The 16,886-nt window shown below is 40.0% G+C and overlaps 1 protein-coding gene across 3 annotated transcripts in view; it reads left to right on the top strand.

The window, feature by feature from the left end:
* dhcr7 (7-dehydrocholesterol reductase) overlaps positions 1 to 16,886 on the top strand; it is a 77,844-nt gene that overhangs the window by 12,820 nt on the left and 48,138 nt on the right. For all 3 annotated transcript variants that reach the window (XM_042061422.1, XM_042061420.1, XM_042061421.1), the window contains exons 3-6: positions 5,959 to 6,181; positions 9,915 to 10,005; positions 10,186 to 10,399; positions 13,631 to 13,835. In XM_042061422.1, coding sequence (XP_041917356.1) covers positions 5,959 to 6,181; positions 9,915 to 10,005; positions 10,186 to 10,399; positions 13,631 to 13,835 — 733 coding nt within the window. The remainder of the gene's footprint in view (positions 1 to 5,958; positions 6,182 to 9,914; positions 10,006 to 10,185; positions 10,400 to 13,630; positions 13,836 to 16,886) is intronic.

The following is a 16,886-nucleotide window of genomic DNA, read 5'->3' as shown; positions in this document are numbered from 1 at the left end:
GCCAGCTCGATCGTGAAGTAAGCTACACGCTCAGAAATTGCCCACAACAATCATTCCCCACCAAAGCGAACAAGATGGATGTAAATGACCATGCCAGCTTTGCGATACAAATGTAAGAGTTAGTGGAAGAATAGCAAATAGCAGATTGCTATTCAACAGTAAGGTTGAAGATAACATATTGTAACGCCGATGAGAAGTTAAGAGACAGGGAGGCTGATATATCGTTCCAAAACTCCGGTAGTTTATTTCCTATAGATGTACAGGCTAGTGCACGGGCAACAGGAGGTGTCCACTACAAAACAACAAACTGATCGCTGATAAATCACGGTCTCAATCAATCGTCATTCACACTCATCGGCCAACAACACAACGCAACACAACTCACTCGCACGTAATCCACTTCTACTCTGACTAAACTTAGACATCTTAGAACCCCCTATTCAATTCCCTCCCCTTAGCAATCGCTAACCTATCTGAACCCCTAAACATTCCCTCCCGGACACCTCCCCCCAATCAAAACACATCAGAACTCATTGACACATTCTATGACACAGGAAAGAGAGGGAGACACTCGCGCAAACACACACACACACACACACGCAGGGAACACAGAAGACACAGGGGAACACAGGGGAAAGCCCAACACGGGGGCAAATAGCCTCGGTGATACAATATCATCACAATTGTCAAAGCTATATGTGATCATTGAAAACATGCTGCTTCATTCATACCAGGTCTGCCGCACATGCTGTAATTTAATATCGAGGCTACTGCGCGATACAAATCAAACGTTTCCCAAATCCATCCATCCACGACATCTTTGCCCGAAATAAAATGTGTTAAACACTCCTTTTGTTCGGACTTCAGTTCCTGAATATTTGGAAGCGTAGCCAGCACAGACTGAGTTACTTCATTAACTTATGCCATTGCCAACTCCTCGAGGACTACAATTCAAACAGCGCAGAATCTCAACGTCATCTCTCACAATTCCCGCCTTCTGCTCGCTGATTGGTGCGGAGTCGAATCTACCGCTGCGAGCGAGGCCAATGGCCAGAATCCCAGACGGAGTCATGGAGGGAGATGAAAATCGAGCGGAAGTACGTAGGAAGGCAATTAAGGCCAGGCTAATACAGTAGATCACCTGCCACATTCTCACTTGCAATAGACAGATGCAATACCATCGACACTTACAGTAGCCTACTGCTTCAACAGTATCAGAAGGGAATAGTAGCCTATACAAAAAGTACTTCATACTATCTTAAAAATTTGTTAAAACGAATAGCAATTTGCAACCTGACAAAACACTGGATTAAATATCATAGGCACAGGAGAAAACTTGTACATCCATTGGCCCGTGGGGAGATCACATGCCAGTTGCCTCTTCCTTCAGTGCTATGACTCTGTTGACTTTGTCCAGATGGTCTATGTATTTATTGCAATGTTCGGCTGTGAGTTTGTTTCGCCAAAAAACTCTATTGCAGATATCAATGCGTGTTTGTTCATAGGTTTGGCCTCACAGGAAATATATTGTTTCATTTCAGCCCACACTAACTCGATAGGGTTCAGATCTGGCGACCTAAAAACATGGCTAGTTGTAATGGCTAGTTGTTTTGCGATAGAGCTAGTCGGACAGCCTTTTTTCCGCAGGGTCCTGAACTGTTTAAATGGGCTATGCTTTGGGTTAGTGATTGAAAGCGGAAAAAAATGCAATCAAGTTATGAAACGAGACGTTGCCAGAATAGTTTGCCATTATCTTTATTAAGTGAAGGCTATATTTTACTAAGCCTATGAGGTAAAAACAGAGAAAGGAACATGTGGTTTAGTCTGTGCTGCGTCAAAATCTAAGCCTACTGTAGGCTTATGTTATTTAAGCCTACACATTTAGTCCGAAGCGCTAACCAGTTGGCCACGGCTGCCCCAAAAATTAGATGAATCAGAGCAAATCATTCAAATATGTGTTCCGAAAACCCAAACTGACTTTTTTTATATTATTTTTTAATCATTAGTAAAACAAAAGCAAACAGTTTATGTCAATGAACACAGTTTGTAATGATCAATTCTGAGCTGCGTGACATCTGCTGCAGCTCTAATTATGAAAAGCCAAGTGAATTGTATGTGACTTGTCTGTTCTGAAAACCTATAACCTTTATGAAAAACAATTGGCCTATTTTAAGGAGCTCCAAATAAACTAACGAAATCTGCTGAAGTAGCCTAAAGCATGTAGGCTAATGCTTCCTAAAACATACCAAATGAAGTCCATTCTGTGGCTATTGAAATTTGTGTACGATCGTGTTAACTGTAACCCACCCTCTGAAGCCTTTTGTGACGCATAGAAAATACTTTTTAATGAACCTAATGTGTTCTTCATTCTCTTCTAAAAATGTCATTTTTGAGTCATTAAAACTTAATACAAAGTGGTAGGGGTGCCGTAGTATTGCCAATTTTTTTGCCAAGCCCAATTGGGGGGGTGGGGGGGGGGGGGGGGGTGTCGACCGTGCAGGTTTGCATGAACATTAATAGAGGATGAATAGCCTATAGTAGGTACCGTAAATCCTCAAATTATGGCCGGGATTCAGGGATGTGGGAAGTATTTTCTGAGAGGGGGTGCGGATGATGATGATGAACACAGAAACCGCTTCTCTCGCGTCAGTCACTGACAGTAGAATAAATGCATGGGGAAAAACACAACAGCGCAGCAGCAGTTTGCGACGTTGTTTATTAGTGTAACCGCATGTATGAAAACTAGTATTGCCAGGCAATACTACTTTGAATAGCCGCTTCATTCCTTCATTGAACGTTAACCTTAATGCGTAGCCAAGCCTTATGCCGTAGCCAAATAGCCTAAATTAAATTGAAACAATGCCTTCTAGTAGGCCTACTCATGGACTGATACTGTAGCTCTATTGGGAAGGACACGGCTCCATTTCTTTTTACGAGACACCCTGCTCACAAGAGCCATCTGGTGGTTGTTTGGGTTGTTGGAGCATCGTTGCAGCGTCACTGGGGAAAAACAAATTAAAGTCACGTGATCGCGCGTGAGGTCACGTGCGAATCACGCATGAAGCTGGCCAATTTGAAGTAATGCTCACTGAGTCATCCTCGACAACCAACTAACCCTCTCCGATCATGTTGCCTCTGTCCCCTGGCCATGCCGTTTCGCACTTACCTGACTCCGCCCGCATCAAATTCAAATCTCTAACGCTTGCCTACAAAGTAGTCTCCGGTTCTGCTCCCACTTACTTGAATGCCCGCATGCAGGCATATGTTACCGACCGACCGTTGCACTCCTCAGACGAACAACGTCTAGCTCTGCCACTGGTGCTTAGGCCAATACAAACTTTTCTCATCTGTTGTTCCTCGTTGGTGGAACGCACTACCAGTTCCTAGTAGAGCAGGGACATTCCTCTCCATCTTCAAAAAACTCCAAAGACCCAGCTCTTCAGAGAATATCACCATTTACAACTAGCCTTGCTAATTCCAGCACTTATCACCTGACTAGAACTGACACTTGACTATGTAAATAGCATTAATATAATATAAATAGCATAAATATACATTAGATTAGATTATATTTGATTCGATTAGATTAGATAATAAGAAAAACAGAATAAATATGGATATTTACTATGAACCACATAGACAGATATGTACAGTTATGTGCAGTGAGGTAACAGTACCATTATAGTGCAGAAACAGTAACATTATAGGAGTAGTAAGAATATGTATGTGCAGGATGAATAGAAGGAAGAGCAGTAGAATATGGCTATGTATAAGTGTAATTACAGTATGTTGTGTTGAGGGGCAAAAAATGTCCACAAAATGTTTGCACCTGTCAAAGTTGCCATGGTCGTGGATACCTCAACAGGCACAGGCAAGGAGGCATCGGGCAGGGGGCTTAGTTTGTTTGTTGTCACCGGGATGCAGAGCTAGAGTTCAGTAGTGTGACAGCCACAAGGAAGAAGCTTCCTCTGAACCTGCTGGTTTGGGTGCGGAGAGACCTGTAATGCCTCCCGGAGGGGAGTGGGGTGAGAACAGTCTTTGATGATGATGAAGCGCTCCTACACAAGCATCGCTTGCCTTGAATGGCCTTGATGGAGGGGAGTAGAGGAACCGGTGATGCTCATGTTGCTAGGTTACGGGGACGCTGGCGAGACACGCCGCTCCGTCTGGCATCATGTTTTTGTTTGTTTTTATGTAATGCCATGTTTATTTTTTGTATTGATTTGTCTAGTTAAATGTTTTCCCTGTTTATTTACGTTATTTTTGATAGTTGTCGTGTTATTCTTAGTCCTTTTTACTGCTTCTAAGTCAGCTGATGTCATTGACGTTTGTCAATTGGGAGCTTGCTATGGCTAGCTTTTGCCCTGGGCCTCTGACATCCTTCCATCCATCCGTGAGCGATGTTGCACTTCCGAGGGGATCTCTCGGGACAGCTGGACCTAGGCTACTCTGCGAAAGATCTGCCATGGCCGCCGAGCTGTTGTTGACCTGCGAGCTGCCATGCCAACTGCTGACTAACTGGGCCTCTGACATCCTTCCATCCATCCATGAGCGGTGCTGCACTTCACTGTCTGGTCGAGGGGATCTCTCGGGACAGCTGGACCTAGGCTAATCTGCGAAAGATCAGCCGTGGCCACCGAGCTGTTGCTGACCTGCGAGCTGCCATGCCAACTGCAGACTAACGTTAACGTTGAAGAGCTGCAATCTCACGGAGCAACAAATGGTCGCTGTTAAAAGTCCACCGAGTTGCTGATCTGCAAGATCGCCCACAACTTCAGACTGTGCTTCCAGTGATATCCAGACTGCAGTCTACAAGGTCTAACGTTAACGTTATCTCCAGACTGCCAGTGAATTCACCGGGTTGGTCAGTTGTAAAGAACTTGCGAAGGCGTTGCATCGGTTGTGAAGACACAGCTGTGCGCAGTTTTCATGCGGGTCATCATTGCCCTTGGACATTTTCAGCTGGTTTGGAAATTGGACTAATTTTAACATCACCTTTTCCCCCTTTTTAAATGTATTTTCTTTTTTTTTTACTTTTTATTTGTTTATTTGTTTTGTTGTCTGTCTTGTATCTGTTGGTGTCACGGGTACACTGGCGACTACGCCGCTCCGTCCGGCATCTTTTGTGTTTGTTATTTTTTAAATGTATTCGTCATGTCTTGATGTCATGGGCACGCTGGCAACTACGCCGCTCCATCCGGCATCTTTTGTCTTTCTGTTATGTGTCTTGTTTGTGGAGCGCTTTGGGTTGCACTCTGTGCATGTTAAATGCGCTTTAAAAATAAAACTGACTTGACTTGAAAACTGACTTGACTATGCACAACTATTATTCACTAGCCTAAAACCATGAGACTAAAGGTTAATTACTCTGACATATTTCTTAAAGTGACAGGCACTCAATTACACCTACCCACCAGCAATGCACACAATATGAAGTATTAAAACGACTAAATATTTTTTTAGCTACTAGTAATTATGCAGATTATAAAATACTATACATTGTTAAAATATATACACTTTATATGAATTAGAAACATATGACATAAGCCATCTAGACCTTCCTACCAAATAGATGATTTGAACTTAATATAAGATTAATAGATTTAAGATTATAGATTTATTTTATTTTTTGCAGTGCATGTCACACCTCCTCATCGCTACACAGCATGTATGTTAGAATATGCTTTTTGTTTATAAAGAATATGCAGCAACTCAAAAAGAACATCTTGTGGGGAAATTCAGGGAAACAACCCTGCTACATAGGCTATGTTATTAATTTGCGATCAATTTAGATCACAAACATGTAATTTATTAGACTATATAATCACTTCAAGCACTATGGATTACATGCTAAAGAGCATCATACATTCTGAAATGTATAATTTCTCCAATACCATGTTTGCTATAATACATACTTGGCAACTGTTTTTATATCATGTTCTCATTCAACTTCAACAGGCAAGTGGACTGGTTTTCCCTCATTAGTGTGATCCTGCTACTGTGCTTTGCACCCTTCATTGTTTTCTTCTTCATCATGGCATGCGATCAATATCAGTGCTCCATCAGCCATTGCCTGATTGACCTTTACAACGGTGATTCTACCCTGCTTTCTATCTGGGACCAAATACCCTCCATCACATGGACAGCAGCTAAAGTATATTCAATTTGGGTGATTTTCCAGGTACAGGCATTTTCTTTGTTATACATTTCTGTTCTCCGAAGTAGCTCTCAATGTGCCGTATGTGCCCTGTAACTCCTCATATTGCAAGAGATGCACAACATATAGCTTGCTATTAGGTCCCACTTGTCCCCTTTATACCATAGCCTTAAAAGCTGTATGATTGACACTGATAGTGTTTGTCTATTAATGAGCGTATATTTGATGCTTAACATGTCTATGTGAAGTTAGACTTGATCTTACTAATATTAAAGGAACACGCCAACTTTTTTTGGAAATTAGCTTATGTGCAGTCTACCCCAGTTAGATGGAGGATATACCCTTCTCTGGGTGTGCAGTAACCAGTCTGACACTGTTAGGCCCAATCCCATTTTTCATTCTTACCTCTTCCCCTTCCTCTACCCCTTAGAGCAGTGTTTGTCAAACTTTTTCAGATGAAGGACCACTTAACCAATAAAAAAGTAACGCACGGACCACCTAGTTAAAAAAAAAAAAAAGATTAGACCTACTTTAACAGTAGGCTATATTAGCCTATACACAATAGGCCTACTCACTGAACCACCTTGCTTATTGTCTTTGCACTTTGCTTATTGTGTCAGAGGATTCATATGATTTAAACTGGCATAGGCCTATCTTACATAGACAGTGTTGCAGAACTGTTTGGATTTAGCCTACATACAAGTTGGTTCAATATTGCAAACAACTCATCTATTCTATATTATATTTTACCACGTCTGCTCGCGGACCACTTAGGATAGCTTGCGGACCACCAGTGGTCCCCGGACCACACTTTGAGAAACACTGCCTTAGAGTAATAGAGTGGCAAGACATAGGGGTAGAATATTCCCCCTTGGAAATGAGACACCACTAGCAGCAGGGGTCACCAACCCTTTGATTTGACCTGTAGATCGTTGGGACTTTCCCAGTAGATCCCGAGAATAACACGCCAACGTTTACAGGGCCTACATTTCAGTGCAGGATTACGGGTATAGCGCATGATTTATTCAAGTCACGCAACTCTAGCCATCATAATGCGAGGAATTCCCGCACAGATTTTACAGCACTGTCTGATAACGTTATTCTAATAATGGAGCAGCGTGAATGCGGGACTGGACAGACAAACAGGTGACCAGCAGGTGTGCGCTCTCTCTCTCTCTCAGCAGGACAAAGGCTAGGTGCTTCTACATCAACTGATAACTGACAGGAAAGGAAAACGAAAGTTTAGCGATCAGGAATTTTGCAAACACAGAAGGATTACATAGAGTGTCCATGAGACGCGAGGGAACATGGATGTGTTCTCCATTTGAAAAACATAATTGATTGCGGACGTGCACAGACAGCTACAAACACGGAGCGCATCGTAGGCCTAGGTTACTTTCACTTTCTAGAGTGCGCAATCTGCGCATTCATTACGTGAAAGCTGCTTCATACCAAAACAGCAATCAAACATTAACAAATTTATCATGTGTTGTCACAAACACTTACTCATAGAAAATCAAAACCAAAATCATGTAAGTAAAGACTATGTTAAGTGTTATCTCATTGACGCCTGTATAAGGAAAATGCGGTATCGGTTTGTAAAATGTATGGCATCGTTGTGTAACCCAGACTAAAAGGTACAGAGGCACGGATTCACGGGGGTGGAGGATGTGATATTTTTGACCTGATACATTTGCCTAAATAAAATGCCTTAAATTGCACTTCAAGGTAGAACTTGCCTTTGTTCAGGGCCGAGGTCAGGGATCTTGGGCTCAAAAAGGTTGGTGACCACTGCCCTACAGACAGACAGACACTGTCATCATGGTTCTGTATTGTATTTAACCAAGTTCAACTCTCAAGTCTTTCGATGCTAGCTTACTGCTGCCATTCCGCTGCTGAACTATAGCGAACAATTAGAAATCTACCACCTGCCGCTGGTCACTGTGACCCCGCCATATGGTTATTGACTGTTGAAAGGGATAGTCTACCACTAATGCATTAAAGAGCAACTTGCAGGTTAACAACCACAGTTAATTAACGTGAAGTAAAAATAAATAAAAATGAATTAATGTGAAGTAAATATTTTTCCAATAAAAGTTATCGAACGTTTACATTTAAAGTTGTTTTCATAACTGAATTTATTAATGTTCCAAAATAGATTTTGACATAGCATGTATTATGAGGGAGTCCAGTCAAGTTAGGTCAATAATATTAATTTGCAATTAATTCATTAATTTCATTAATTTCCTATACCCCTCTTACTGAGATTGTACTCCTAACATGCAATTGCCCTGTAACATACTAGACCCTATTCCTACCAACGTCCTCCATGGCATATCTCCCACCATCACACCAGCAATCACACATGTAATAAACCTTGCTTCTGGTACATTTCTGACTGCATTCAAACTGGTTCAGGTAACTCTGCTGCTTAAAAAGCCTTCTCTTGCTCCCACGCAGGTGGAGAACTGGCCTGGTCTCACTCCTACCTTTCCTCTCTAAGGCTATAGAAAGGGCAGCTTCCAAACAAATCACAGGATTTCTATTACAGAATTACCTCTTTGATCATAACCGGAGCGACTTATATAATACAGTAAATGCAACAGCGTTTCAACAAACATTAAAGCAATGTCTGAATGAATAGTGGTCAAAGTGGGATACTTTGTATTGCCTCTTATAACAATTTTCAATTCAATTTTAATTTAATTTTACTTATAAAAAAAAACATTACACATGTCTCATGGCGCTTTACAGAGTGTTAGACAATCAGAGAAAAGAAAAGAAGGCCCATGGGTAACAGGGGCGAGGAAAAACTCCCTAGAATTGGAAGAAACCTCGAGCATATCCACGACTCAAGGGCCTGACCCATCTGCCTAGGGTCAGTTACGGAACAGTAATATAATAATAATAATAATAATAATAATAATTTTATTTTATACAGTGGCTTTCTCAAACCCAAGGTCGCTTTATATAGTAGGAAGGCAAGGAAACACAACAACAAACAAACAAAACAATACAACAAAGACAAGTTATCTGTATGGAGCTATGTGGTGTGGAGGAGAAGTGATCATTAAACAAAAAGGTCTTGAGATGTGTTTTGAGGAAAGGAAGGTCCAGGAGGACTAAAATTGATGTTTGTCCATTATCGGCAGCAATGAGGAGGTCGTTAAAAACTTTAACTAAGGCTGATTCAGTACTGTGGTGAGCTCTGAAACCAGACTGATATAATTCTGGATTTTATTCATATGTAAGAAGGCACTAATTTGTTTGGACACTATTTTTTCTAGTATTTTCGACAGAAAAGGGAGATTAGATATAGGGCTATAGTTGGCCAGGCTGTTAGGGTCAAGGGTAGGTTTTTTGAGGGATGGCTTAATAACAGATAACTTAAACGACTGTGGTACATGCCCTGATAGCAGTGAGTTATTTATGATCTGGAGCAAAGCATTGTCCAAGAAAGGGAGAGCAGATTTCAGAAGATGAGTAGGGATAGGATCTAGTAGACTAGTTGTAGATTTTGATGAGGAAATTGTGGTCTAATATGTCGATAGGTGTAAATGAATTCAAAGTTGTTTGTCTCATCTGTTTTACTTTGCTTTTAGTAAGTTACTTTGGACTAATTATAATTACATATAGTTTTATATACATTATAGTTAATGTAAATACTATAAATGACCACACATACAGTCATCAGTGTAGATTTGGCAGTTGCAGATTACAATTATCATTATAATCACTTAGCTTGTTTCTCCAACAGGTTGTGCTATACATGTGTTTCCCAGACATTACTCACAAGTTTTTGCCTGGCTATGTCGGAGGAGTTCAAGACGGGGCAAGAACCCCTGCAGGTAGAGAAAATATCTCTGCTACTCTGATACATTTTACTCTATCTGGAATAATCCCTTTAACTGGGGCTGTTATGAATGAGCTATTAAACTTACTGAAAATGTACTGTGTTGCAATGAAAGAATGATTAAATAATGGTATTTAATACAAAGTATATATTTACATGCCCAGTTTCATTTCAGGTCTCATAAATAAATACCAGATCAATGGACTTCAGTCCTGGATCATCACCCATCTGCTGTGGCTTGCAAATGCCAGTTACTTCCACTGGTTCTCTCCAACTATAATCATTGATAACTGGATTCCATTGCTATGGTGCACCAACATTCTGGGTTACTCCGTCTCCACCTTTGTATTCATCAAAGCACACCTGTTCCCAACCAATCCAGAGGACTGGTGAGGATTACTCTAGAATGAGAAAACTCAGTTTAAAGAAACTACAAATTTGAAGTTTTATTTGGTTCAAATGAACAAGCAAAAAATAACAAAAATATAAACTTGAAGTAGGACAGTTCCGTGTGTGTGTGTGTGTGTGTTTTGACGTGTGATGAAATAAGAAAATAAATAAAAGGTCTGTAGCATAGGGAGAGGGATGTAAAAGTGCTAAAAGTCATGTAGTTGTGCAACCAAAAAGGCGTCCGAACGCAGCGGCGCCATGGCATGCTCTACACAAAGAGTTAAATAATTTCTCACTTCAGTGCTGCGGATCATCTCGTACAGATCGTGTAATGTGCAGTAGCCTATAAGGGTAAATCGCGCTGATTTGAAGTTACATAACTACCAGTGAGCCGCAGTCTCCTGCGCAGCATGGCGCAGCGCTTCAGCTTTACTTCACTACAAGGCATATGAAGTGCGTCCAAATTCACCCATTCTTCTCTGTTAAACTCCGCGAGAAGTAGGTTACTCATCACACATGTGTCACATGAAAGAGCCTTTTCTCAGCTTTTAAACGGTGCTAGCTAGCCATGATTTGCTGTAATAAACAGTTTGCGAGAAAAATAACTTATATAATTATTCTCTGCGCCCATCTCCACATCCATTCGTCTCGGTGGAATATCGTAGGCCTACACACTCTTCACGCAACACATGACAAGCCATATATCAGAATAAACAGCAGACCTTACCGAACACAAAGGCATTCCCGTGTATAGTTAGTTGTTCCAGAGTAATCCGGTTTTGAAATAAATTGTAGCAAAATTCAACATGGTCTTTCGGCTTTAAGCATTTCTTAAAACTGAGCTGTGCTTACATCGCCTGTAAATATTAGAATCAGAGAATATACAGGCAGCTCACGGTTAAGAGTTTGTCAATGTAGCCTTAATGATTTCTTTTCACAAAATGCTAAGCATGCATGTATTTAAGTTTCTTAAAACTGAGCTGTGCTTAAATGGGTCAATGCATGATTTCATAACAGACCAAATAGAAAATAAATGTTAAATATAGCCTACATATCTGTACATATTAAAATCAGATTATGTAGGCTACACAGTATAGTTAGATCAAGTTGGACAGTAGCACATTTTAATCATGAATAGTAGTTGTACAGTAGCACATTTTAATCATGTTATATATCTATAGTGGCTGGTGAATGAGTTGAGTGGCTTTTTTTTTGGGGGGGGGGGGTTAGTGGGTAGTGTCCCCACCAAAGCTCAGACCAAACCTACGCCCTTGGAAATAAGTGTTACATTCTTTTCAGTAAATATATTGCCAATAGGATATATTCATATGAACTTTTCACCAGACGTTGGTATTAACTCAAGACATTCACGCATATAAGAATCCAAACATAAAGTCCATAAAAAAAGTTATGTTAAGTGGAAGGGCAGAGGAAACGTGAATTGAAATGTATTCAATACTTAGTGGAGAACCCTTTGTTTGTAATGACAGCTTCAAGACACTTCCTCTATGAAACTAAGTCCAGTACTATGAAACTAAGCCTATTTGGCCCCAGTATTTAGGTGTGAATATGGCCTATTCTTCTTAACAGATTGTCTTAAATCTGGAAGATTCAGGGGGGCCCTCTTGTGAACCCTGATCTGTAGTTCCTTTGCTCCTTCCACAAATGTTAAGTCAGGTGTGACTGGGTCATTCTACCTTTTTTCGGTATTTTGCAATTTTCCATATGGGAAAATTACATGGGTATTTTGAATTATCGCACATGTTAAACTCTTGCGGGGACCAAGAAGTCTGAAATGCAGACATTTTGCTCAACACACTTTTGTCTTCTGCCTTCGAGTGGGTACTGTGATCTTTGGTGCGTTAAGACTTACATTTACCCCTGGATCTCCTTATATGGGCAAAGATGGCAGCTTTGGTTGCTTTTTTGTAGGCGAACTTCAAAGGTCTATTGAGAGTTTCCTCTGCTGTATGCTTTGGATAGTTGTCCTGCTAGAAGGTCCTCATCCTCATCATGGTGGATAGCAAGATTCTCCTGGTAAATAGTAACACTCATTGTTCCTTATATTTGTTCCCTCATTGTTCCTCCAATTAGGCCTATATGAAATCTGGCAGTACCATGAGATGGAAAACAGCCCCACACCATTATGCTTCCACCTCTAAACTTCGCTGTTGTTGTAGTGTTTTAGGGTGATGTGCTATTTCTCCTCCAAACATAGTGTGTAGTTTGACAGCCAAAAAGATTAATTTTTCTCTCATTTGACCAGACTACATTGTCCCAGTATTTCATAGGCTTGTCCAAATGTTATGTAACAAACTAGTTTAAACGAGTTACAATATGCTTTTCTTCAGTAGTAGTGGAGTCTTGGGGGGTAAGCGTACATTATGGCGGTGGAGTGCATTGCCCATTGTTTTCTCTGTAACAATTGTTCTTGTTCCAAGTCTTTTTGGAGCTCTTTCTGAGTGGTCCCTGGCTCTTGGGCTTCTTTTCTGACTCAGAAATCTTGCAAGGAGCTCCTGTGCCTGGTTGGATGATGATGAAGTTCGGAATTATTTCTGTATCCAGTTCCTTTAATATGTTTTGCAACAATAAAGTTGCAAAGGTCTTGCACAGCTGTGCACTTTTACCCATCCTGAGATGTTTCTTGTGTGACACCTTAGTAAGGGAAAACTTAATCGGTTCAATTGTGCTGCTCACCCTCAAACAATAGCACCTTGCATAAATCCATTAACTGTAGCCTATGTTACATAGATAGATAGATAGATAGATAGATACTTTATTGATCCTCAAGGGGAAATTCAAGAATTTGAAATTTGGAATTACTGTACTGTAATCCAAAAACTATAGCCTGTTACACTGGAAGTAACAAATCAAATTGCATCAAAACATCAGACCAATCAGCACCAATGTACATTAAACATAAAAATAGTTTGGTCATAATTGAATTAAGTTACTTTTAAGGATGTAGTCCTTAAAAGTAACTTAATTCAATTACGACCAAACTATTTTTGTCTTTTGTTTTTATTCAATTCCATTTTTAGTTAAGTTTGGCACATTTAATATGGAAAATAGAGGGGAAGAAAAGACAAAATGAATAGAAAGGGCTAGGTATCCTAATAGGTTGCATGATTTATGAATATGTAATTATAGATTTTAATTCAATTAATATTTGAAAATATATTCTGTGCTTTGATTAACTCAAACTGACATGATGTCTATCTTTTCTGCAGCAAATTTTCTGGAAACATATTCTATGATTACATGATGGGAATTGAATTTAACCCTCGAATTGGGAAATGGTTTGACTTCAAGCTCTTCTTTAATGGTCGACCTGGGATAATTGCTTGGACTCTCATCAACCTGTCTTATGCTGCTAAGCAAAAGGAGTTGTATGGTTATGTCACAAACTCCATGATCCTAGTCAATGTGCTCCAGGTAAGTTCTCCCAAGAAAATATTGAAAATTAAAGAAGGATATTTTACACTGCACAAATATTTCGGTGTAAGGTGCAGACAAATAAACAAGCAGCATTTTAATTAGATAACAAGAGTGTTAGACTAGGCAGGATTTTGGAAAATGTGCTTATTTAAAGGCAAATCACGTTAATTTTTGGCATACAACATTTTTTGGGGTTTTGAAGGGTGCTGAATTCAAATCTTCTGTATGCCAGGCTCAAAAATGTCCCATAATGCCTCAAAATGGAGAAATCCAATATGGCCACCACTGCCAGGTCAAAATCTAATTAATCACTTGTCTTTTGGACTGTACAAGGTAAAAACCTGAATGTAATGTGCTTTTATAGGTTTTCACATATAGGGAATTCAATGCCATGCTCAGATTTAAGATCAAGACTAAAAAAAAAATGCTTGAAATGAATGTACATGGTTAAAATTGTTGCCTCGGATAATGAATAATTCATGAAAAAAAGAGGACCATGAAACAGGTTGATGGCTTTCTGAAGAATTTACTTGAAACATGTTTAGAAGCAAGGTTGATTACCATATTTTAACTATCTATTTATATTATTTATCTGTATTTTAACTATTTATTTAGTATTTGAAGAAAATGCTTGAAACTCTTAAGCTAAAGGCCTATGTTTAAAACTACTACTACTTACTACTAGATTTGCCTACTAATGAAATATGCGCCTATTGTTTTGATGTCCAGTGTGCTATGATGACATGTTTGCTCATCCCACCCCCACCCTTACCCCTACACACACAAATACCCATATGTAACCCTGAATGAGGCCACACCCTCTACCTATACACTGAGTAGGCGCTTGTGAATTATGTCATTCCCCTTACATGATGCTCAGCAGTAACAGGTAAACTATAATATAATTAAGCAATATAGCACGAGTGAGAGTGGGGTTGGTCATGGATATTCCCACGGGTGTTGTTCGGCCGAACAACACCGTGGGAATATCCATGACCAACCCCACGATCACGAGTGCTATATTGCTTTTATACAACAATTCTACCACAAACTAAATAATCTAAAAACACCCCAATATTGTTTAAAAATGTTAATTTCGACATCGTTCTTACGCATCAAAAAATAGTTCCCTTTTCAATAGACAGCGTCTTGGTTGCTAGGTAACCAACATTCCAGATCCCTCGTTACTGGTCTTTGTGGTTTACGTGTCTTCTTGAAAGAAAATTGGAAAGTCGGGCTGAAATCACATTCATATCTAGGTTTGCTGCATGCATGTTACAAGGACACTGGGCCATGTCATGTAAGGGACATGGTACTGCAAAAAAACGGAAACATAGCCTACATTGCAGAACCACTCAACTTTATGAATTTATGGTGAATAAATGTTACACTACTGTGCACAGCCTGACGTGACGATGCTAGCACGTTAGCAGTGGTTAGCTAACTATGCTAACGTTAGTTATCTACACGTCTCCTCCAAGTGACAATCATATTATACACAATACACTATGCTGGCAATGCTGAGAACAATTAGCATTCTCGTTTATCTTACTTACATTAAGTTGACTGTGTGGCTTAATCCACAGATGTGGTGAAGCATTGTTTTGTTATGGTTTGCTAAGGAGTAACCCATTGCTTGAAATAGTGGAGAGCTGGGATGAGAATATTGTGTCAAATCTTCGCATTGTATAGCGGAGTGATTTATTATTAGCTGTGCAAAGTCTGAGTTGAAATGTCCAGAGATATTCCAACTCATGGAACGTCTCTCGGCCAATCAGAAACAAATAAATAGTTCCATAGAACCCAATTGTTGTACGTATAATATAATCACAATTTGTTTAGGACCATGTAATACATCTGTAATAGCATGTGAAGATTGTTATATGAGGATTATGTATAGGCTAACTGAATAATTAATATATTATAAGAAACTAAAAAAACATAAGCTAGTTAGCCTTTGTGAATAGGAAGAAGCTAACTAGAGCCTCCACTCTCTGGGATGTGGGCCCCCTCTCGACAAGATGTCGGCCGCAGCATTCAAGGCCCCCGGCACATGAACTGCTCTGAGAGAGCTGAACAGGGATGAGCCCAGAGCCACAGGTCTGTCGCCAGGCTGCAAAGACCTGGGGCCTCATGTACAAAGACTTGCGTGGATTTCATACTAAAACATTGCGTATGTGCAAACCTGAAAAGTAACGTACGCACAAAAAAATCCTGATGTATGAAACTGTGCGTACGCAGCATTCCATGCAGCCTTTCTTTGTACATCCCAATTAACGTGAAATTAAGCGTACATGCACGAGCATTACACTCCACCCTCTCTCCCTCAATCACACTCATTTTAATATGCTAACTAGAAGGCCACTCGAGAGCGCAGACCTCCACAAAGACAAAATGGCCTATCGCGCAATATTAATAACAATGAAAACTCATTTATGGATCCATTCATACTCGAACCTGCTCCAAAGTTTAATAATTGAAATCATCAAATTAATAATAAAAAAAATTGTTTAGGCTATCTCCAGCGAATACGAGGTAGAAGTGTTTATCCGACGAAATGGAAAGAATCTTACATCTTTATCATCTGTAATCAATAACAAAACAGTAGTGGCAGAGCGAAGCAGTGGCTAGCTATAGGGTCAGAGACTGGCAGAATTATCGGTCAGTCTGCAAGTAGGTGACAGGGTTCGCATAACTGGGTTTGATGCATTTGAACCATTACAAACGCAACTGCATTAATTAATAAAACATTAAATCAATCGTGTCCAAGTAGGCTACCACGCATCGTGCACTCGAGATGGAATAAACGAAGTTGATCCAGGCCACATCGCCACAACATTACGATTTCTAGATCATATCCTTATATTTGCACACAAGTGTGACAACAATAATGCGAATGCTTACTCGAGGAAAGTCAAAGTATCCTATGCAGTCAATCACACTAAGGAAAATATAGCTTATATCCGCGCTTATTAGTCAGCCTATCTATTCTATCAATATGTGTAGGCAATAGGTTTTACATTCCCTTTTAATTTGTATCCTCTAATA

Source organism: Alosa sapidissima, chromosome 14 (genome assembly GCF_018492685.1).
Source record: "Alosa sapidissima isolate fAloSap1 chromosome 14, fAloSap1.pri, whole genome shotgun sequence".
Classification (NCBI taxonomy): Eukaryota; Metazoa; Chordata; class Actinopteri; order Clupeiformes; family Clupeidae; genus Alosa; species Alosa sapidissima.
The sequence above is the reverse complement of the archived record's forward strand: the minus strand, read 5'-3'. Positions and strand labels throughout refer to the sequence as shown.